At 36.1% G+C, this 24,270-nt stretch overlaps 1 protein-coding gene across 1 annotated transcript; it reads left to right on the top strand.

Moving 5' to 3' along the window:
- Positions 1-2,124: 2,124 nt before the first annotated feature.
- On the top strand, positions 2,125-15,201 carry LOC121860900 (cytosolic Fe-S cluster assembly factor nubp1-like; the record flags this gene model as incomplete). The annotated part of the gene is given in 5 exon segments (XM_042358267.1): positions 2,125-2,172; positions 4,555-4,640; positions 5,371-5,434; positions 6,425-6,517; positions 15,042-15,201. Coding segments are annotated over 4 exon segments (377 nt in total), but the record flags the coding sequence as incomplete, so codon positions are not given.
- Positions 15,202-24,270: the final 9,069 nt, after the last annotated feature.

The raw sequence follows: 24,270 nt of genomic DNA, 5'->3' as shown, positions 1-24,270 counted from the left end.
AGCAGTGAACCACGGCATTGAGGAAGTGGTGAAGGATTATGCTGTGGTCTTGGTGAATGTGGCAGTAATTTAGTTTCTCGTTACACTGGAACAGGTTCCTCTCTGATTGTAAAACACAGGATTCCCGCAGTCTGAACAGTCTCTTTTGGAATGAAGGATGCCGTGGAAAAATTGGAGGGTGAGATTGTCTTCCTCCCCGAGTTCGCAAATTATGTCTGTATAAGACTGGTGACACCTTTCAGATGCCATGGTGAAAATGAATCTAGCACAGGAAAGCGCGGCAACCGTGGTAGGGAGTGCAGCAGCGTGTTTCAAAGTATGTCAATATGATTGGCTGTTTATATATGGGGATGATTAGTCACTGCTGCATTACCGCCAAGAACAACAAAGTAGTGCGCACCTTAGGCGCCTAAATACAGTATCTACCAAACAAAGCATTTGCACAAGAAATGATCATCATCAGTACTCACTGATGAAAATACAGTAAGAAAATAAAACACCAAAACTAATAACTCGTCAGGGGGTCGTTAATCTTTATTAATCAAATATACTTGATAGATAGATAAATAGATGGATTGATTATTCGGTAAAATCATCATATAAGTTTACATGATTCAGCATGTATTTAGGCATTACAGGTATACATAATTATACAATATATATAGACAGTGCAAATTACAAACAATGAACAAGCAAAGTCACAATTTTGTTAGGCTTTTATTTATGAACATGTTGAAAAATCATTACATTCAGGAACTATAATCTTTTTTAATGGAAAAAATTAAACCTAACAAATCCATTCTAACAAACCTAATTCAACCCAACCTTAGCTTAACCTAACATAACCAACCTCACCTACACAACCTCTAATCTAACTTGTTAAAGGTATGTAAATAAAATGCGACTTTTTTCCTGTGATTTTTTCCTAGACAAAATTTGGACTATTTCCATTTACCATACAAACAATGGTAAACTACAGTAATCCATTCCACGATGGCTAGCTAACAAAGCATATCATATGTTTGATTCCATTGGGGCCCTTTGTCTTGGCTTGGGGCTAATTAGTAAGAGTTTTGAGATATTGTTTTCATGCCATATAAGTTTTTCAACCTGTTATTAAGGTGGCTACTAAAAAATGAATTATGTCCTAGAATATAGCGTACTATATCTGGAGTAAATGGGTCTGGTGTTGTAGCTTCAAAAATGACTGGTTAATTATATACAGTAATTGAACCCCACCTCGCCTTTTATGGTTAATTTTGTTTTCTTAATAATTTTTTTATGGTTTAATAATTTCTGAAATTTTTTGTGCAAATTCTTCAAAAGTGAAAAACTTACATTACATTATCGAATCCCCCAAAAACTAACCTTAAATATTTAACATTATTTTATTTTAAATTGTTTTTAAAGTTAAACTAATTAAAAAAAAAATCTAACCTAACCTCACCTGAAATACAGTACCTTATTATTAAACAACATCTTCCCTTGAAAAGGGTCGTTGTGTTTCAACACGAGTTTTAAACTAAACGAGTCCTGAGGGACACCGCAGTACAGTACTTAACGGGTGGCGTGGCGGTAAAATCAACTAATTCCAATATTACAAATGAATTTTGTTGGAATTACTTAATTTTACCGCTACGCCACCCGTTAAGTACTGTACTGCGGTGTCCCTCAGGACTCATTTAGTTTAAAACTCGTGTTGAAACACAACGACCCTTTTCAAGGGAAGGTGTTGTTTAATAATACAGGCGTTTGACACTGATAATAGTTAAGATCAAACTGTTATCCTAATAGGAAAGCCAAATCAATGTTAATACAAATCTTGAAGCAACTGAGTGCATACAGCACTCACCTCCCATCCTAAGGGTTGTTCGATAGATCGTGGCTCCATTCCCTTCAATCCACCCACTTGAAAGGTACGCATCTAACTTTACTGTACAACTGGGGAAGTGATGGCAGTTGAGTGCACGCATCTAACACCAACTGGGGAAGTGATGGCAGTTGAGTGCAGCACCAACCACAATACCTCCTTGTGCTTCATGGTATACCAGTAATGTGTATACTGTACTTATATCTATCACCATTGTGTTCTGGGTTGATTCCCTGCCCAGAACAGATGTGAGAAGGGTGCTATCCAGTGTGACCTTACCAAACACAGCAGGTCTTATGAAGGTACGGTGCTCTTGTTTCTTCCAATATTAACGCTGAAAAATAAAGGGCATAGCAAAGTAAAAGAGTATTGTACAGACTAACCACTCTAATGGCTAGTAAGCTGATAAGTGGTGAAATTATTAAAAAAAAAAAAGGCTCAGGTTGTATAGAGCGTGATGTACCCACATTGTCTCTAGCGACAAAATTCATAATTTTTCATTTTTGCACAATACTTAAGCTTCAATTTAAAATTTCAAAAGTTAGTGTTTGGGTATACAGTACTGTAATTGCCTGGAGCCCTCCAGTGATAAACACATATTTATGTACTGTACTAGTGTACTGTACTTGGCACTGTATTTGTACTGTACAAGTACTGCACTGTATACAAGTCCATGTATAACAGAAAACTGACTGACAAGTGGCATAGAGGATTCAGTGAAGTAAATAAGGTAGTGGTACAGTATACTACAAGGTATATAGATTTTCATACTCAACACCTTGGCTATTTCTATACCATTTCTACTGTTATTTGTAGAGCCTCCCAGAAAGTGATTGATTTTTTTTTTTTTAAATTGGAGTTCCTTGTTGTGGTTTGTACATAATAGCTGGCCAACAAAATCTCTTTGAACTAGTGTACTGATAATTGAGAATTGACATTGATACCAAATTATAAACAATAATTCAAGCACAGTCTGACAAATGTTTGTATTTCATATGATAAACAGTTGATTTTATATAAATACTGTATTTAAAATGATAGACATTAAGACCTTGTGGTTGAGTTCCTTCCATGCTTGATGAGAGTAAATAATTTACTGTTCTGTACTTGTAATGACCATAAATCTGTTACCCCAAGTCTATCTTAGTTGACTGCCAACAGACATATCCAAAACATACTTTTCACTTCCACAGCATAAGTTGGAAAGGTAAAATGTTCCAAATTTTTCCTAAGAGCTTCAAAATTCCAATGGGTTTTATGGGGTCTTTGCTTGAACTAGAGTTTATTAGTTGCAGAGTGGGCAATTCATGGGTTCTCTTTTCTCTTTATTGTTGAATTCTTCATCTATTTACTATGTACAGTCCACCAAAGATGCATCGGCCCCCACCCTGGCTCTTGTCCTGGCAATTTTACCTGGCAGTATTTGGTAAAGCTAGGCTGTATGTAATGGGGATTGTAATTGGTGGATCAATTGATATTAAACAATCCAAAGGTAGAATTTTTTTTAAGAATAAACTATTCATTGTTATTTAAGATGATGACAAGTTTCCAAATGTTCGTATATTTGCTTAAATAATGAAGGAATTGGAGCTAAGAATCTTGTAGTAGCGCTGGTTGTAGTTGAGTTGCCAATTCATTAATATAATTCCTTCATTATTTAAGCAAATATACAAACATTTGGAAAATTATCACGATCTTAAATAACCAAGTACTGTATTGCCATGTAAAATTATGAATACAAGAGCCAGGGTGGGGGTCGATGCATCCTTGGCCGACTGTACCTGATGTGATATGCACAGTAACTTGTTTGTGAATGAGGTGGTGCTTTTTACCTGACTCATCTCAATAAAGACATATTGTACATGTATTATTGGGGTTCGAATACCCCTGTACTGACTACACTTGTTTGCTGACCATTCCAGGTTACTGGTAACACTGTATAACTGTATACTGTACTGTATTGTAGTGCAGTATAGTACTAAAATAGGAAGTGAAATCTGTGGGTTTTAATAGACAGCAATAAAACAAGTTTGACTTCAGTTTAAGCCTCAAGAGGTTTTGTAGTGCCTCCTCTTCTCTCTTGTCAAGTTAGAAATATAGGTTTGATCCTAAAATCCTATTTACTAGGCAGAGTTCACAACCAGCCATTTCAGATAGTTAACTGGAACTGAATTATGAATGACTTACTGATCATGGAATTCAAAGGTAGCCGATATATCCTTGACCTGCAGTTTATTTATTGGATAGGCTTAGTGCTGAAAAGACCTCCTAGCCCCCAGGGGTAAACTTTCAGGGTGACTATGTACTGTAGTAGGGAGGGAGGGGCTCTTGATACACCTTAAATTGATTACTAAAACTTCATGACTTGTAAATAAGGATGCCAGAAGGTACTGTACATCACAGTCCCCCATTATGCAGGATGTAATACAAGAGCCACCTGACTATGGGTTCTGCTAAAACATAAATTTGGATCAATTTTTAAATAAAATTTTTCTGAATGCTATAAAATGTGATACAGGTACAGTACATTACTAGATAACCGAAATATTGTTATTATAGATGCAAGATGTATTCTGTGTCATGCAATTTGTTATTAGTGTACCAAAGAAAATATAAAGAAGATTTATGAATGACACTGGTCCAAGACCCAAAGACAATTTATTTACAATACTGTATTTCCACAGGAACAAGTTACAGTATATCCAACAGTATGTCAACCCAGCTTTGTGATATAGAAGATGTAGAAATTGAAGAATGCCCACCAGATACGGTATTGTAATGTCTGCTACTGCACAGTAATCTGTTTATCATAAGATGTTTCAAAATTTTCAGCTCCAGTAGAGGCTCTATACCACATGTCTATGTCACTATTTTTTTTTTCTGAACGAGTTATTTGCTCACCAAAAATTGGGATTATGTAAGTTATCCTTTTAGGCATATTATAACCTGCCAGGCATACATATAATGTTAGTACACTACTGCACCTGACATAGTATAATATAAATAATCCATCACAGATAAGCACTTGGTCGGGGAAGGTAGAGTACAAGTGATTCATTCACTTGTTGCTGCTCCTAGATTACCCACAGCTATTCTAGATGACAGCTAACATGAAAAAGACTGTACTTATGTCTCAATACTTCTCTGAGCATGATTAGGCTGCCAGTAGGAATACTTAGTGCATGACTTTAACAACATAGTGCAGTTACTCTACAATATAGTTGTATGATTTGTTGGATTTCATAAAGATTACGATCCCCCTGCTTATTTCACCTGATGATTGATTAAACACCCTATCACTAAATGGGGGGGTAGGCTAGTTTGCATGAGATACTATTATGTTACGTTAGAATTAGGGTGCTTAATCATCACGTGAAATAAGTGGGGGTTCCTAATCTTTATACAGTATGATCCAATTTGATGTCTTGGAAATTGAAAGCATATTTTTTAATGTGGTTTTTGGCTTTATTATCTCATAACACAAATGTTTCTTATTACAGAGGGATGCTGGCACAGCCAGGGTATGTGAGGGTTGTCCTGGTAAAGAACTCTGTCTGTCTCAAGGTATGAAAATATTTTTCATTTAGTTGTTTTCCGTAAATACTCTACTCCATTAACTGTCATGCCATTTGATTATCTTCACATGCTCCTTTGTGAAACAATTTACCAACTGACCTATGGAGCCACCAAAGTTACAGATATACCTCTCAATAAGTTGCCTTGCTATACGTAGAGTACATTCGTGATGAATTAAAGAAAATATGTAATAAAAAACCACACAATAGCAGTGGTCTGCTTTGGGTAGCTGATATCCTGTAGCACTTCCCTTCTCAGCACCAGTTCACACATCACCACCATAAACAATTTGATCTTGTATGTTTACATTGAGTAAAACCTTACCAAAACTCTGTAAAATGAGAGTAAGATGCCCAGCAAGTGGTATTTGTGCTTCTGGTAAAAAAATACAAGGAAATATATTAATTTAGAGGTTCAAATAAATGTTTAAGGCATTCTGAACCTGGTGAATGAGCTGTTGACATATCCAGAGTTCTTGTTTTACCTGCCATAGTCAGTGAGTGATCCAACAAGAAAACACACCTCTACAGTTAACAAGTTAATAACCTATGACATTAACTGCTACAAGGAGCTGTACAAACAGAAGAAGAAAGCTCTCTAGCTGTCATTGGACCAATAATTTAGATATCCAACCTTAGATGAAAAGGCAGGCAGTACTACATCTTTGTCTTAATAACTACTCAACTTCCCATCCCAGCCTCTATATATAGATTCCTTAACCAACTTAATGCTATTTGTTACCCTCTTGACATATACAGTACAGAGAATTTTATCTTTAAATAATTGTTTTAACTTATAATCATCTAATTACCCTTATTTATATCATTAAGTCTTTGGTAAACTTGTATTCACTATACAATACAGTACATTGTTTAACTTAATGTTGCACTTTTAAAGAATGCGTGCATCAGGTACAGTATTGCACAGTATGCCTGGATATATTAAGCATTACTGTATTATACAGGATTTCCTTTTCAGTTAGTAAGCCAGACCCAGATCAGCAAGTAATTGATACAAGATTAAGAGCAATTAAGCACAAGATTTTAGTGCTCTCTGGAAAAGGAGGTGTTGGTATGTATTGTTGACTTTTTTCTGTTTTCATTATTCAGTACAATACCAGTTTTTGATGTAATAGGTACTTTTATAGTACTGTACAGGTATTCCTCGATATACGAATGGGTTAGGTTAAAAAAATCATTCGTTAGGTGAATTTTTGTATCACAAATAGATAAACATATGAGAAAAAATAGGGTTAGGTTCCCCAATGACAAAAATATCCCAATCCCAATATCATACCCCCAAAAACATGAAATCGGTTCACAAACGAGAACAAAGCCTACCTAACCAATAAGAAATAATAGACAGCTACTCTAATTTATTACCCAACACATGAAAATACAGTTAAACTTTGGTACATTACCTTATGCGAGGGCAGTCTGGGCTCACCACCACAAAGGGGTGAGCAAGGGTGGGCTGAGTAAGGGCCTTACTCGGCACGATAAGGAGGGTTTGCCCACCTCATCACTGCTGTCTGCATGCTTGTGAATTGTAGCCAGAGTAGAAGCAGCCAGACCAAGATCTTTCCCAATCTTGGTAGGGCTGTCACTGCCATTCATGGTTTCTTCAGGTAAAGAGAAATCACTTCACACACACAATGAATGGAAGGATATGGGCTTGTAGGAAATGTTGGAGGGAGGACGAGGAGGTATATGATCAGGTAGTGAGAATACAAGGTGTGATCCAAAAGTTCCTGAACTGGCTTCATAAAACTTCTCTTAGCAGATATCGAATTCGAATCATCAGCAGTTTCTCACCTTGGGTATAAGTTGTTTACTGCGTCGATTTGGCGGGAATTTGTGTCACCAACCGGTCATAGTGCAGCTTTGTGTGAGTGTGTGTACCAGCCCATCTGCTAAGTCAAGTCAGTCGTCACTCAACCCTCAACATGGAGGGAAGTATCGAGCAATGCTGTGCCATCAGATTTTGCTTCAGACTTGGAAAAATTGGTGCAGAAACCCATGAAATGACCAAGGAAGTCTACAAAGATGAAGCAATGTCCAGGGCTCAAGTTTTCAGGGGCACAAGCACTTCAAAGAAGGGTGTACTTCCTTTGAAAATGAGCTTTGTTTTGGGCGACCTTCCACCAAGAGAAATGATGAAAATGTCCAGAAAAATTACCAGCTTGTCCATGAAGAGCGTAAGGGGACCACCCGCGAGATTGCCGAGAGGTTGGACCTTTCATATGGAAATGTTAACCAGATTTTGACTGACGACTGGCAATTGGCTCTTCACCAGGACAACGCACCCGCGCACACCGCCCTCACTGTGAATGATTTTCTGACAAAGCATGGCATCCCAGTGGCCTCTCATCCTCCATACTCTCCAGATCTGGCTCCCTGTGACTTCTGGCCGTTTCCAAAGATCAAGTTGAACCTCAAGGGAAAGAAGATCATGGACAGAATGGAGATCCAGGACGCATGGCAGAAGGTGTTCTCCAGCCTCACCAACAAGGACTTCCAGATCTGCTTCCAGAAGTGGGAGGAAGGGATTCAGCACTGCATTGAGGCCTCTGAAGAATATTTTCTGGGTGATTAAAGTTTCACTGTAATATCTTGAAAAATAAAGATTTTTTGAAGCCAGTCCGGGAACTTTTGGATCACACCTCGTATGTCTCTGTGCATCTTTCCCCAAGATGGCCGCGCCAGCTGACTCCCGGCATATGAAATTTGAATTTTTGCCAGGATCCAAATTCGCATTATCGGGGGAAGCTTTCGTTTTTCAAAATAGTGGTGTCAATTTAGGAAATTTGTATAAACGAATTATCGTATCACGAATGTTCATATCTCGAGGGAAACCTCTGTACAGTATTTCCTTCTTGATATAAGTGTAATAAAGTTATTTTATAACAAAATGGAAAACAAGTGGTAGAATATTTTCATAAACTTGTGTCATCAGAATATTTTATTGCCTTGTGGTATATCTTTTTACATACAAGACATCAATACTTTTTCTTTATAAGAATTAAACAGGTACAGTACTGTACAGTAATACCTCGATTTACGCGGTTCTCGTTTACGCGTTTGGTCATTTACCCGGTACCTTGCCAGAACCGGGATGCCCGATTTATTCAGTGAATTTACTCATTTACGCGGGTGAAGTATAATTTGTTTATTTACTGAAGATGTATATATATGTTTTTAGCTCATAAAATATATAATTTATATTGCTGGAATCCTTACAAGATGGTGATCATTTTAAATATAAACATCTTAACATTTGCATTGGACATACAGATTTTAGATGTAATTTAAGGAGATCATGAAAATAAGCAAATATTTTATCTTTTGTGCAAAATATATGAAGTTTATATTCGAAATATTCCCTGACCTGCAAGGAATCCAGAAATGTCAATTATATTATCCTAACTTTAGTCTGAGGTTTTATTTATTATTAAAAATTTAAATATACTGTTTTCTCCAAAACATTTCTCTGGTAGGGGGGGAAGGAGGGGGGGGGAGCGTAGGTGGGGTATTTTGATTGACAGATAGTATCTGGGTGAATAATAATTTGTTTATTTTCTGAAGATATTTGTTTTAGCTCATAAAATTCATACAGATTACCCGGCCAGAATATAATTTACATTGCTGGAATTCTTATAAGATTTTGATTATTTTAAATATAAACATCATGGAATTTACATTAGACATACAAATTTTAGATCTAATTTAAGAATTTTGATTACAAAGCCAAAATTTTATCTTTTGTGCAAAATATATGATGTTTCTATTCAAAATATTCCTGGCCTTGCAAGGAATCCAGCAATGTCAATTATATTATCCTAACTGTACTCTGAGGTATTATTTATTACTATACAGTGAACCCTCGCTTTACGCGGTTTCACTTTACGCGTTTCTACATTTACGCGGTACCCTGCCAGAACCGGAATTCCCACTTTACGCGGTGCATCTACTCATATAGGCGGGTGAAGTATAATTTTTTTATTTAACTCATAAAATTCATACAAATTATCCGGCCAGAATATAATTTACATTGCTGGAATTCTTACAATTTGATGATCATTTTGAATATAAGCATCATAGATTTTGCATTAGACATACAAATTTTAGATCTACTGCAAGTATTTTGTTTACTCAGAGCAAATATGTTATCTTTTGTGCAAAATATATGACGTGTATATTCAAAATATTCCTGGTCTTGCAAGGAATCCGGCAATGTCAATTATATTATCCTAACTTTAGTCTGAGGTATTATTTATTACTATAAATGTAAATATACTGTTATAACCCAATCATTTCTCTGGTATGGAGGGAAGGTGGGGGTGAGGGGTAGGGAGGGAGGGAGGGAGGGACCCAGGGAGCAGGTGGGAAGAGGGGGGGAGGTGGGGTATTTTGATTGACAGATAGTATTTCGGTAAGTATATTTTGTTTATTCATTGAAGGTATTTGTTTTAGCTCATAAAATTCATACAAATTACCGGGCCAGAATATAATTTACATTGCTGAAATTCTTACAATTTGATGATCATTTTGAATATAAACATCATAGATTTTGCATTAGACATACAAATTTTAGATCTACTTTAAGTATTTTGTTTACTCAGAGCAAATATGTTATCTTTTGTGCAAAATATATGACATTTATATTCAAAATATTCCGGGTCTTACAAGGAATCCAGCAATGTCAATTATATTATCCTAACTTTAGTCTGAGTTATTATTTATTACTAAAAAGGTAAATATTCTGGTTTCTCCCAAACATTTCTCTGGTAGGGAGGGTTGGTGGGGATGGGAGGGAGGGAGGGACTGACCGACCATCTGGCGAGGTTGGAAGAGGGGGGGAGGCAAGGTGGGGTGTTTTGATTGACAGATAGTGTCGTGAAGAATATTTATTTTTTTTTATTAACTGAAGATATTTGTTTTAGCTCATAAAATTCATACAAATTACCCAGCCAGAATATAATTTACATTGCTGGAATTCTTACAATTTGATGATCATTTTGAATATAAACATCATAGATTTTGCATTAGACATACAAATTTTAGATCTAATGTAAGTATTTTGTTTACTCTGAGTAAATATGTTATCTTTTGTGCAAAATATATGACATTTATATTCAAAATATTCCTGGTCTTACAAGGAATCCAGCAATGTCAATTATATTATCCTAGCTTTAGTCTGAGGTATTATTTATTTCTATACCTTAAAATCTAGTGGTTTTCCCCCAAACATTTCTCAGAGAGGAAAGAGCCAGCAAGTGTGAGAAAAGGGGGAGGGAGTTGAGTCCATTATTTGAATGGACATTAACTTGGCGACTGTATTTCTCTATTTCTCTTAAGTATTAATTGTGTGCATGTACCATCATAAAATTAAGTTGTTATTTTTACTAGAACAGGTATTGTGTCGGAAAAAGTGGAGTTTGGGGGTCAGCTTGTCTCTATTTCATTTAATCCCATATGCTATGTTGTTCACTTTACGCGGGCCTCCGTGGGTTCAATTGACCGTGTAAAGTGAGGGTTCACTGTACCTTAAAATCTAGTGTTTTCACCCAAACATTTCTCAGAGAGGAAGGAGCCAGTGAGCGTGGGAAGAGGGGGGTGGGGGGAAGTTGAGTCCATTATTTGAATGGACATTAACATGGGGACTGTATTTCTCTTAAAATATTAAATGTGTGTGCATACCATCATAAAATTAAGATGTTATTTTTACTAGAACGTAGGTATTATGTCGGTATTGTGTCGGAAAAAGTGGAGTTTGGGAGTCTGCCCAGTCTCTATTTTAATTGATCCCATATGTTCTGTTATTCCATTTACGCGTTTCTCGTTTTACGCGCTACTCCGCGGGTTCAATTGACCGCGTAAATCGGGGTATTACTGTATTATTTTTTCATAGTCTGTATACTGGTACTTGATCACCCTTTATTTCCATCTAGTGTTACAAAAATTACTAAGGGAAGAGACTCAGTGAGGGAGTACAGTATATAGAAGACTTCTAAGAGTTTGGTTTGAAGATCAGTCTGTGCCACCTGCCCATGAGTTTGATGACGACAGTAGAAAGCAGTCACTCTGGCAGGACTTAAAAGTATACAGTACTGTATCTGGTATGCAAGGGAAAGGGATAAAAATAATATGTTTTTTTACTCACACTAGTTTAAAAGTTAAAAAAATATGAAATTATATGGTTATTTACCTTGTTTTGCTCCATGGTGGCCGGGACAGGGCTTAAAAATTGTGTGCTTAGAGGTCCTTGGTTTTGGCAGTGAGCCGGAGTGGGGTTCAGGGGAGATAACTCCAGGGTTCAGTGTGCCTCTATTTCTGAGTTTGATGTATCTGAAGACTGTGTGTGTGTGTACCTGTTTTTGGTGCTTGGGCATGCTTATCTGTTTTTGAACTCTGAATATGGTTAACGTGATGTAGCTATAGTATTTCCACGCTAACCTGGTCCATAAGCCACGCCCCTTGTCTATAGCTACAAATAGCCGATTGGTTCCCCTGGGAGTCTTACCTCCCCCCCCCCCAGACTGCATGTATATAAACGCATATTTAAATCGACCTTTTATAATAAATATTTATAAATTTTGAAGATTCTCTCTGAAATGCTAGTGCCTTGAAATGATTTGCATTTTGATTGTCCAAATATTTAACATTATTTTAGGTAAGAACAGATCTGCTTACCAATTGTGAACACATTTAGTTTGAATTTTCTATGAACCAATCAGCTATTAGTATAGAAGAGGGGCATGGCCTATGGGTCAGGTTAGCGTGGAAAGAGCATAGTGTCCTCTATGTTGCCCAGAATACGAATGAGGTACAACCTGTATCACCTTCCAAAAACAATGAATGATGACCCACAGTTGCTTGTCCTTCTTGTCTCTTTGTAAGTGCTGAGATATCAGGAAGTTTAGAAACATTTTCGTAAAATACCTTGAATAAGGAATCCACAGATTCATGTGGTCGAAAACAAAGAAGACTTCGATCTTATCAATGTTACCCAAGGCCTGTTGGGATCATCCTTACACTCAATGTTATCCATCAGCTGCGTGGCAGTTGACAGCAGCCTGTTTCCACTCATAGCAACCAACACTCTTGCCCCAGGTGGAAGTCGTTGCCAAAATGTGGATAGGATGAAGTCAGTCTCAACAGGTTCTTCCTGCTCAAGAGACTGAATACTATGATTAGAACCAGCCTATCGTCCTGATCCTGGAATCCACTGAAATCAGACTGAGTAGATAGAGGTTTTGTAGACTTCCTCCTGCCCCATTGTCTGGAAGGTCCAATAACTTAATTTTTTTTTTTTTTTTTTATAGCAGAAGCTGGCTTGTCTAAGTGGGGATTAAGTCTCTTACCTAACACCAATAAACCTAAACTTTCTGCCAACTTGGGATCTTTCCATTGTTTTACATTTAAAAATTTACTCTTCAAGGCCTTATTCCACCTATTTTTAATTTGGATCTGCAATAATTCTTTCTTATCACCTGTAGCTTGATGAAATTGAAAAATTTGATCATAACAAACTGAACAATCCATTGGTGAAAATAGGTTATTTGAGACACAGCTGCCATGAATTATGCAGGCCACATGAGGATCTATCTTAGTAATCCAAGTGGCTCTACATTTTTTATAATTACATGTAGTATGGCCCCCTTGGGTCTTGGGTGAAACTACTACTATTAAATTCACATTCTCTACTGACAGACATTTCCTTGTATGTAGTGTATGAGCTGAACTTTCCAGTCCTTGTAGCTCACCACTCAATACTTGTACTAGCTCCTCAGGGACAGTTCCATAGTCCCCTCCATCATACATAGGCCCGGACTCCTGTCCTTCGTCCTCCAGTTGCACATCACTCATCTAAACTAGGAGGAACACGATGAGTCACATTATATCATTATAAAAATATAAGGGAGAAAACATTTTCTCCCAAACTTAATCAATATGACTCAAAATTGTCATATTATTAGTAAATTAATTCATTAAGATCTCGTTTTACAATTATAAACAATTAACTCGCCATGATGCATCTCTCTCCCGACTCTTATCTCAAGTATCCCTTAGCTCGATGAATTTTTTTTTTTACATAAAATAATTTCATTTAGAAAATTTTATTAAGAGGGATCATCAAGATCTCTATTTGTCGCCAATCAGGGGCACAAACATTATCCCCCAAGTCATAACTTAAGCAAAAATTTCTACGTGCGCACTATCACCCGGCAGGGTTGACAGTGCTGAATCGCTAACATAGCGCTCTATTGGCAACAGCGTTCACTATTACTCTAGCAATACTTATTGGGTTGAAAAATCCACCCTGAATTGTTCTCATATAACCCATATAAGAATGTAAAGTCCATTTCAACATAACTCTAGATTGCTAGGATGACCGGAAGGTCAACATTCCGGAAGGAACGCTAAGTCTAGCAGCCTCGCTAAAGTTCGCCTGGAAAGGCTGAACCCGCTACTGAGGACATCAATATAATAAAGTTATGAAGAGAAAACTCAACTCTGTCCTTTATGCTGATAGCAATTAGAAAACCGAGGGCAGAAGCCCAAAGGTTTTTTGTGAATGAACATAAGAGTAGGAAGAGAGACAGTCATGGCATTCATACTAGCACATGAATAATTGGGACAAAGAAAATCGTAAACAGTATACATATATATGTATAAATAAATAGATATAACCACATATTCCCTTTCAGTGAAGATGAGCCCGGGAGGGCGCAGGGACATTCCCTGAGTTACTTAAAGGCAAGGGATAGTCACAACGATCTAAACGACTTCACAAAGAAGACGTGTTGTGGTCGCCATGATGCTGACCAGAGATCATATAAGAAATTGTCCCAAATACAATAATTGAGAGACATAAAATAAAAGACACTCTACGTACTTCATCACTGTGCTAATAAGTACCTGTACAAATACCGTATATAAAAGCCTCTGGGAGCTTAGTATTTCAGCAATTACAACACAAATTCGCAGAACTCTCCTTCGTGTGTATTTACAGCTGAATCGCCAGGCAAGAGATGACGGTGGCAGTGCGTGTGGTGGGGGGTGAAGGAGGGGTTTCGACAATTGCAATTAAATGCCAGGTAGCAACGTGTCCTCCTAATATTACTTATTAAGTAATTATTAGATGTTTTAATTGCCTGTATGTTGGCCTGGCGAGTTATTGCTAGGCATTAACATACCTAGGTTAAAAGCTAAGCGTCGCATTCTGAGGTTGAACAAAAAATCCCCCATCCTCGGAATTTTCCGGGTAATGGAAAATTTTCTCGGAATTCCCGGAAAATGTGCTCCTCAGAAAATTATTCCCTAAGCAGGAATTTTCCGGAAAATTCTAGCTTTGGGAATGATTTTCCGAGAAAAATTCAATTCTGGCCATCAGAGAGTTCCGGGTTTGAAGGATTCCGGCTGACGGAGATATTACTGTACTTTAGCTGTAAAATGTTCTTTCTTTGGTAAACAGAAGTGTCCTTCACATTTTTGTACATTCATCCATAAAGAATAACTTCAAACTAGCTAGAGTGAAGAAAATTTGATGTAATTAGAAAGATTTCCTGAAGGAAGATTCTCTATTTTTACAGGTAAATCTAGCATAGCAGCAATGATGTCTCAGATATTAGCAAGTGATGGCCACCGTGTTGGACTCTTGGATGTAGACATCTGTGGCCCAAGTATTCCCTTACTTATGGGTGTGGTAAATCAACCCATATTGGACTCACAGTGGGGATGGAAGCCAGTAGTGTAAGTCACTGGTATTTTACAACAGAGTGGAATCCTGTAGTACATGTGCATGCCCAGAGCCTTGCCTGGTCTCAGTTAGCACCTTATTTTCTCCTCTTCCTGTGATTTATTTGGCTTCTGTAATCATAGGTCATCTGCATAACTTCATGATCGTATAAGTAAAATTAATCCTGAAATCCCCTTTTATGGATGAGAACTGAGCAGGTGGTTTAGTCTTCCACTCTTCTTTTGTACTTTGGAAAGTAGCAACTACAGTAGATCAAGAGTACCATGGGAATGTTAGGGATCACTATGGCAATGTGTCTTTACTTGAGCTTAACTTGTCTGGGTCACCATAGAATACAATAAATAAATCAACCAAGGGCATCTTTCATAGGCCTGACAAACAGGAATAGGTAAAAATAGGTGTTTTATCCTAAATTCTTGATGTTTGTTTGCCAGTTGGGTTTTTACAATACAGTATACTAGTGGGTAATATGGAAATACAGAACTACTGGTAGCCTCACCTTGGATGGAAATCACATACACTTAATGCAGGGGGGTTGCATCCCAGAAAACACTGTGTAGAGTGAACCCTTTATAACATGGGGAGATACGGGATGCATCATGTGGACCCCAAAAAGTACCCCCCCCCCCCCACCTTACCAAAAACACTCCTAAATTTCAAAGCCATCCTACAGCTCTAAAGTAGCTCACTCATACACATAGTGTACATCTACCAAATTCACTTAAACATGATATTTTGGAGCCACTGAGGTGTCTATTAAATCAATTCTCGAAAGTTTAACACCGCAGAGATTTGCAGAGGCTGATCGAGTCACATATGGCCTCCTTCAACCCAGCCCAACTGAGAATTCTCCCCCTCCCGGTGGCACACAAAGAAATGTTTATTAATTTTATGTGTATGACCTAAGGATAATTATTATTGTCCTGTATTATTTTTTTTGCACATTATGTATGTAGGACCATACAGTGATCCCTCGGTTAATGAGCGCCTCAGTTAACGAAATTTCGGTTAATGAATTACCTTCCATAAGATTCTTAACTTCAGTTCAATCCCTCGATTAACGAATTCCTTACGAGCGCCCCTCAACATGTTTTCTCTTACACACTAGCTGTCGTATTAGTCCGCCAATACAGTAATCGGTTCTAGGGCTTAAATTCCTTACTATTTAAAGAAATCTAGAAAGGCGATTTCAATCCAGGTTAAACAGGAAATTATTAAGAAACATGAAGAAGGCATTAGAACAAATGTGCTTAGCAAAGAATATGGCATGTCGACATCAACTGTGTCGACAATTCTTTCACAGAAAGACAAATTCAAGGAAGTGAAAGTGAGAGACAAATCTACCAGAGTGTTTAAAGGTAGATCCCTAATAGCAGAAACAGAGAGGTTACTTCTAATTTGGATTAGGGAAAAACAGATTAAAGGTGATTCAGTTTCGACCGAATTTATTTGTGAAAGAGCCAGGGAGATTTACGAACATTTAAAGGCAGATCAACCTGGTTTTTCAGGCACAGAGTTTGAAGAGTTTAGGGCCAGCAAGGGCTGGTTCGAAAAATTTAAGGAAAAAAAGTGACATTTTTAGTGTTGGCTGCTAGTGCTGATAAGGAAGGGGCACCAAAAATTTTAGTGGAATTTAAAGAACTGGTGGATGAAGAAAATTATCTTCCACAGCAAGTGTTCAATGTGGACGAAACTGGGCTGTTCTGGAAAAAGATGCCCAAAAGGACATTCATCACCAGAGATGAAGCCTCTTTACCTGGGCATAAACCCATGAAAGACCATCTCACTCTATTGCTTGGTGCCAATGCTTCAGGGGATTTCCGACTGAAGCCTATGCTTGTCTACCACTCTGAGAACCCCAGGGTGTTCAAGCAACAAAAAGTGGTAAGAGGACGGCTTGGAGTTTATTGGAAGTCCAACCGTAAGGCATGGGTGACAAGACAGCTCTTTAATGAATGGGCTTTTGAGGTGTTCTGCCCTTCTGTGAAGCGCTACTTAACCACCAATGAACTTCCTTTAAAGGCTCTTCTCCTTATGGATAATGCCCCTGGTCATGACCCTCAACTTGCCAGCACTTTGGAGTCTCAATTTGACCTTGTCAAAGTGTTGTTTTTGCCTCTCAACACTACATCAATCATACAGCCAATGGACCAGGATGTGATCAGCAACTTTAAGAAGCTGTACATGAAGAAAATGTTCAGGAGGTGTCATCAAGTATCTTCTACTGATCCTGAACTAACACTGGCACAGTTCTGGAAGACACAATTTAACATCCTGGAGGCTGCAAAATTGATTGTGTCCTCATGGCAAGAAGTCTCCACTAGATCCCTCAATTCTTCATGGAAAGCACTGTGGCCATCAGTAGTCTATGATTTTGAGGGATTTGAGGAAGAAACAGAGTTGGACCAGGAGATTGTGTCCATTGGTCAGTCATTGGGCCTTGAAGTGGAGGAGGATGATGTAGAAGAGCTTGTGATGTCTCATGAGCAGGAACTTACTCCTGAAGACTTGCAGCAACTAGATGAGATGTTAGAGGCTGACAGTGGTGAAGAGGAAAAGGAAAGTGATGACCATATTTCAACTTCAGATTTGAAAGATGTTATTCATTACTGGGAGAAGTTCAGGAAACTGGCTTCAAGGCACCCTAATGTGGAAAAAACAGAACTTGCCTTGTGTAATGTTGAGGACACAGTGGTCTCCTTCTTCAAACATCAGTTAATGATGAGGAGTAGAGATGCCCCACAAACCAAAATTGACAGTTTCTTCACTAAAAGGCAGCAGGAAACAGATGCTAGCCCTCAGCCTTCCACTTCAAGAAGGAGAGAGGATGTTCCTGCTGGAGAATTTGTCAGTCCAGAGGGTCCTGACATTTTCATGGAAGGTGACTCACCTTCCAAGAAGCAGTAAAATGCTTCTCCTCCACCTCCACTTCCTTCTCTTCTCCCTTCTCCTCCTCCACCTCCCACTTCAAATTCACATCATCATCATCATCATCATCCAGGAGCCTTCTACATACACACCTCAAAGTAAGTGTACTTTACTACCTTTTTTGTTGACTTTATGCAATTTTTCGTGAGCTGGAACCAATTACCCAAAAACCCATTAACACAATGGTTTCGGTTAACGAGCAACCTTCTGGAACGAATTGTGCTCGTTAACCAAGGGACCACTGTATGTGCATGTAACTGAATAAAAAAATTATGAAGAAAGTTCAGTTTATCTACCAGAATTTACAATAAGAGTTGAAAAATAAGCATAACATAAATCTTGCTGGCGCACAGGGAAATGTTTATTAATTTTACGTTTTTGACCCAATGATAATTATTTACAGTGTGTGTGTGTGTGTTTTACGACCTGTGGAGTAATGGTCAGAATTCTCGTCTCGCAGGCGAGCAGACCCGAGTTCGATCCTCGGGCCTGGTGAAACTGTGGGCAAGTTTCTTACGCCAATTGCCTCTGTCTACCGCAGCAGTAATTGGGAACATGATGTTAATCGATTTGCAGATCACATTCCAGGGTAATGGTTAGCCAGTGCAGTTGGCGAGTTGTTCGGTCTTCTCGGACTATTCCTTGACATTGGGTCATGCAGCTCGTTAACTTAGGGTGTAGTTGTTGTATTGGCCACAGCTTCTGCACTAAACCTTACTTAGGCATCTCCAGATTTCCTTTCATTTTTAGGACAATAAGTCGAACTAAATGGTGGAGTTTGCGACATTACTACATAAGCGTTTTTTCCGGGGACGAGACAAAACGCGATATACGCGATTTTGTTCAAAATCACAGTATAGTTACTCCTGAGCATGCTGATTCCGATCCTATCATCGACAGTTCGATTGCGGAATAATTAGTGGTCGTAATGATGCTTGGAATATTTTAATGAAATTTTTCTCAATGCTTATTTCAGTACTCGCCAACTATTGGTTTCTCAGGTGATTGGGTGGTGTTGTTATATTTTTCTGGATGCACTTAATTACAGAAATTAATCCCACCAAATTTCAAGTCTCAGAGAAAATCATATTTGGGTGAAAAAACTCGTATGGGTTCCCCCTTACTCGTTTTTTCCAGGGTCGAGACAAAACTCGATATACGCGATTTTGTTCAAAATCACAGTATAGGTACTCTTGAACATGCTGATTCCGATCCTATCATCGACAGTTCGATTGCGGAATAATTAGTTATCATAATCATGCTTGGAAGATTTTAATGAAATTTTTCTCAATGCTTATTTCAGTACTCGCCAACTATTGGTTTCTCAGTGATTGGGTGGTGTTTTTCTGGATGTACTTAATTACTGAAATTAATCCCACCAAATTTCAAGTCTGAGAGTATACTGCCAGCCTATGGTCACTAATCCTAAGGGGGAATACTTTAATCTAATCATAATTTCTAAGGGTCGCTGCCACCAGACCCCCTCTGGACAGTATGTCACTCGTTAGGTAGCGGGGAGAGTGGACTAGGCATTGGGTTAGGTTTTCCATTGACCAGATCGATAAGGGGAAAGAAGGGTGAAACCATAACATGTCTTAATTAATTTATTCCTTATAAAGCATACTGGTAAAAAACATACAAATGAATTGGTCTTCCTCAGAAGAACAACGAAAATGTTGGTTACCCAGATGGGCACCAGACGTCTTACATTAATGGCGTGTCATCCACATACTTATTGCATAACAATCTGTGACCACCTTCCAAAAATTTCCGGAATTTTTTCAAAAATTTTCCAAAAATTTTCCCAAATTTTCCGAAAATTTTCAGAAAATTCTCAAAAATTTTCCAAAAATTTCCCAAAATTTTCAGGAATTTTTTCCAAAATTTTCCAAAAATTTTCAGAAATTTTTCAAAAAATTTCTGAAATTTTTCCAAAATTTTTCAGAAAATTTTCCAAAAATTTCCGAAATTTTTCCAAAATTTTCCAAAACTTTGCAAAAATTTTCAGAAATTTGCAGAAATTTTTCCAAAATTTTCCAAAAATTTTCAGAAATTTTCCGAAAATTTTCCAAAATTTTCTGAAAATTTTCTGAAAATTCCCAACAATTTTCGAAATTTTTCCAAACTTTTCAGAAAATTTTCAGAAAATTTCCAAAAATTTTCTAAAAATTTTCCAAAATATTCCGAATTCCAAAATTTTTCCAAAATTTTCCAAAATTTTCCGAAATTTTTCCAATATTTTCAGAAAATTTTCAGAAAATTCCCAAAAATTTTCCCAAATTTTCAGAAAATTTTCAGAAATTTTCCCAAATTTTCCGAAAATTTTCCCAAATTTTCCGAAAATTTTCCCAAATTTTCCAAAAATTTTCAGAAATTTTCAGAAAATTTTCCAAAAATTTCCGGAATTTTTTCAAAAATTTTCCAAACATTTTCCCAAATTTTCAAAAATTTTCCAAAAAATTCCCAAAATTTTCCAAACATTTCCGAAATTTTTCCAAAATTTTCCAAAAAATTTCCCAAATTTTTCCAAAATTTTGGAAAATCTGGGGAAATTTTTGAAAAAGCTGGGGAAATTTCTGAAAAATCTAGGGAATTTTCTGAAAAATCTAGGGAATTTTTTGGAAAATCTAGGGAATTTTTTGGAAAATCTGGGGAAATTTCCAAAAATTTTCCAAAAATTTCAACAAATTTTCCAAAAATTTAAAAAATTTCCCCAGATTTTCCAAAAATTTCCCTAGAGTTTTCAGAAATTTCCCTAGATTTTCCAAAAATTCCCCTAGATTTTTCAGAAATTTCCCTAGATTTTCGCAAATTTTTCCAAAAATTTTCGCAAATTTTTCGAAAATTTCCCAAATTTTTCAAAAATTTTCCCAAATTTTACGAAAATTTTCAAAAATTTTCCAAAAAATTCCCAAAATTTTCCAAAAAATTCCCAAAAATTTCCGAAATTTTTCCAAAATTTTCCAAAAAATTTCCCAAATTTTTCCAAAATTTTGGAAAATCTGGGGAAATTTTTGAAAAAGCTGGGGAAATTTCTGAAAAATCTAGGGAATTTTCTGAAAAATCTAGGGAATTTTTTGGAAAATCTAGGGAATTTTTTGGAAAATCTGGGGAAATTTCCAAAAATTTTCCAAAAATTTCAACAAATTTTCCAAAAATTTAAAAAATTTCCCCAGATTTTCCAAAAATTTCCCTAGATTTTTCAGAAATTTCCCTAGATTTTCCAAAAATTCCCCTAGATTTTTCAGAAATTTCCCTAGATTTTCGCAAATTTTTCCAAAAATTTTCCAAAATTTTTCGAAAATTTCCCAAATTTTTCAAAAATTTTCCCAAATTTTCCGAAAATTTTCAAAAATTTTCCAAAAAATTCCCAAAATTTTCCAAAAAATTCCCAAAAATTTCCGAAAATTTTCCAAAATTTTCCAAAAAATTTCCCAAATTTTTCCAAAATTTAGGAAAATCTGGGGAAATTTTTGAAAAAGCTGGGGAAATTTCTGAAAAATCTAGGGAATTTTCTGAAAAATATAGGGAATTTTTTGGAAAATCTAGGGAATTTTTTGGAAAATCTGGGGAAATTTCCAAAAATTTTCCAAAAATTTCAACAAATTTTCCAAAAATTTAAAAAATTTCCCCAGATTTTCCAAAAATTTCCCTAGATTTTTCAGAAATTTCCTTAGATTTTCCAAAAATTCCCCTAGATTTTTCAGAAATTTCCCTAGATTTTCGCAAATTTTTCCAAAATTTTTCGAAAATTTTCCGAAAATTTCCCAAATTTTTCAAAAAATTTGGAAAATCTGGGGAAATTTTTGAAAAAGCTGGGGAAATTTATGAAAAATCTAGGGAATTTTCTGAAAAATCTAGGGAATTTTTTGGAAAATCTAGGGAATTTTTTGGAAAATTTTGGAAAATTTCGAAAATTTTTGGAAAATTTCTGTAAATTTTTGGAAAATTTTCGGAAAATTTGGGAAATTTTCTGAAAATTTGGGAGAAATTTTTGGAAAATTCTGGACAATTTTCTGAAAATTTCTGAAAATTTTTGGGAATTTTCTGAAAATTTTCTGAAAAATTTCGGAAAATTTGGGAAAATTTTTGGAAAATTTTTCAAAAAATTCCGGAAATGTTTGGAAAATTTTCGAAAATTTTTGGGAATTTTCTGAAAATTTTCTGAAAATATTGGAAAAATTTCGGAAAATTTTGGAAAATTTCCGGAAAATTTTGGAAAATTTTGGAAAAAATTCGGAAAATTTCGGAAATTTTTTTGGAAAATTCTGGACAATTTTCTGAAAATTTCGGAAATTTTTTGGGAATTTTCTGAAAATTTTCTGAAAATTTGGGAACATTTTTGGAAAATTTTGGAAACTTTTCGGAAAATTTTCGAAAATTTTTGGGAATTTTCTGAAAATTTTCTGAATATTTTGGAAAAATTTCGGAACATTTTGGAAAATTTTTGGAAATTTTCTGAAATTTTTGGGAAAAATTCAGAAAATTTTTGGAAATTTTCTGAAAATTTATTGAAAATTTGGGAAAATTTTCGGAAAATTTTGGATATTTTTGGGAAAATTTTGGAAAATTTTCGGAAAATTTTTGGAAAATTTGGGAAAAATTTCGGAAATTTTTGGAAAATTTTCTGAGAATTTGAGAAAATTTTTGGAAAATTTTTGAAAAAATTCCGGAAATTTTTGGAAAATTTTCTGAAAATTTCTGAAATTTTTTGGAAAATTTTGGAAAATTTTTGAAAAAATTCGGAAATTTTGGAAAAATTTGGGAAAATTTGGGAAAATTTTTGGGAATTTTCTGAAATTTTTCGGAAAATTTGGCCAAATTTTGGAAAAATTTCTAAAATTTTGGAAAAATTTCTGAAAATTTTGGAAAATTTTTGGGAATTTTCTGAAAATCTATCGACTTTTCGGGAAAGTAGATAACCAACTTTCCCGGAAAGTAGATATTTCCCATTTTTTATGATACAAATTTCCCGTTTTCTATGATAATCTACTTCACAAAATTAGGTAATATTTCCCCCAAAATTCGAAAATCTACTTCCACGAAAAGTCGATAATCTACTTTCCCGAGAAGTAGAAAATCTGTCTACTTTTCGGGAAGTAGACAACCAACTTTCCCGGAAAGTAGATATTTCCCATTTTTTATGATACAAATTTCCCGTTTTCTATGATAATCTACTTCGCAAAATTAGGTAATATTTCCCCCAAAATTCGAAAATCTACTTTCCTGAAAAGTCGATAATCTACTTTCCCAAAAAGTAGAAAATCTGTCTACTTTTCGGGAAAGTAGATAACCAACTTTCCCGGAAAGTAGACATTTCCCATTTTTTATGATACAAATTTCCCGTTTTCTATGATTATCTACTTTGCAAAATTAGGTAATATTTCCCCCAAAAGTCGAAAATCTACTTCCCCAAAAAGTCGATAATCTACTTTCCCGAAATGTAGAAAATCTATCTACTTTTCGGGAAAGTAGATAACCAACTTTCCCGGAAAGTAGATATTTCCCATTTGTTATGATACAAATTTCCCGTTTTCTATGAATGCCTACAGCTGGGCTCTAGCCGCAAGACTCCGGCTAGTCTAGCACCTCGGTGTACGTTATAAGCCGCTTGGACTGGGCGGCTGCTCTCACATCCACAAGAAAAATTATACCGTACAGTAAGTTCTTTCTGTTTAATATATAGGGGTCTTGAGGGTGGAGTCTCGTGGCTAGGAAGTTAGGTAAGGTTAGGTAGGTTACTTTGATGTGATTGGTGAGGTCTTTAAGAACGCTTCTGCTGCTTATTTTCTTATCAACTAAGGTTAGGTTAAATTTAAAGAAATAACCAATTTTTAACACATTTGCCAAAAATACGAGTGTCCACTATAAAACACAGTGAAATTGTGGCATTTTTAAAAGTGTTTTCTATGAAAAATCTGCGGTAGGTTAGTCATCAATAATTACCCGGGAAAAATATAATATATTGTGTAACGAGCAATATAAAAAATATAGTTTTCATAAAATGAGGTGTAATAGAAATTGTGTGTTTCATATAGTATATTACAGGCTTTATTGTCCATGTAATTAATCACATTTCATGGTATTCATCAACGTCAAATCATATATTTTTTATACATTTATCGGTTGTCTAT

The sequence above is a fragment of the Homarus americanus genome, unplaced genomic scaffold (genome assembly GCF_018991925.1).
Source record: "Homarus americanus isolate GMGI-L3 unplaced genomic scaffold, GMGI_Hamer_2.0 scaffold40248, whole genome shotgun sequence".
NCBI lineage: Eukaryota > Metazoa > Arthropoda > Malacostraca > Decapoda > Nephropidae > Homarus > Homarus americanus.
The sequence above is the reverse complement of the archived record's forward strand: the minus strand, read 5'-3'. Positions and strand labels throughout refer to the sequence as shown.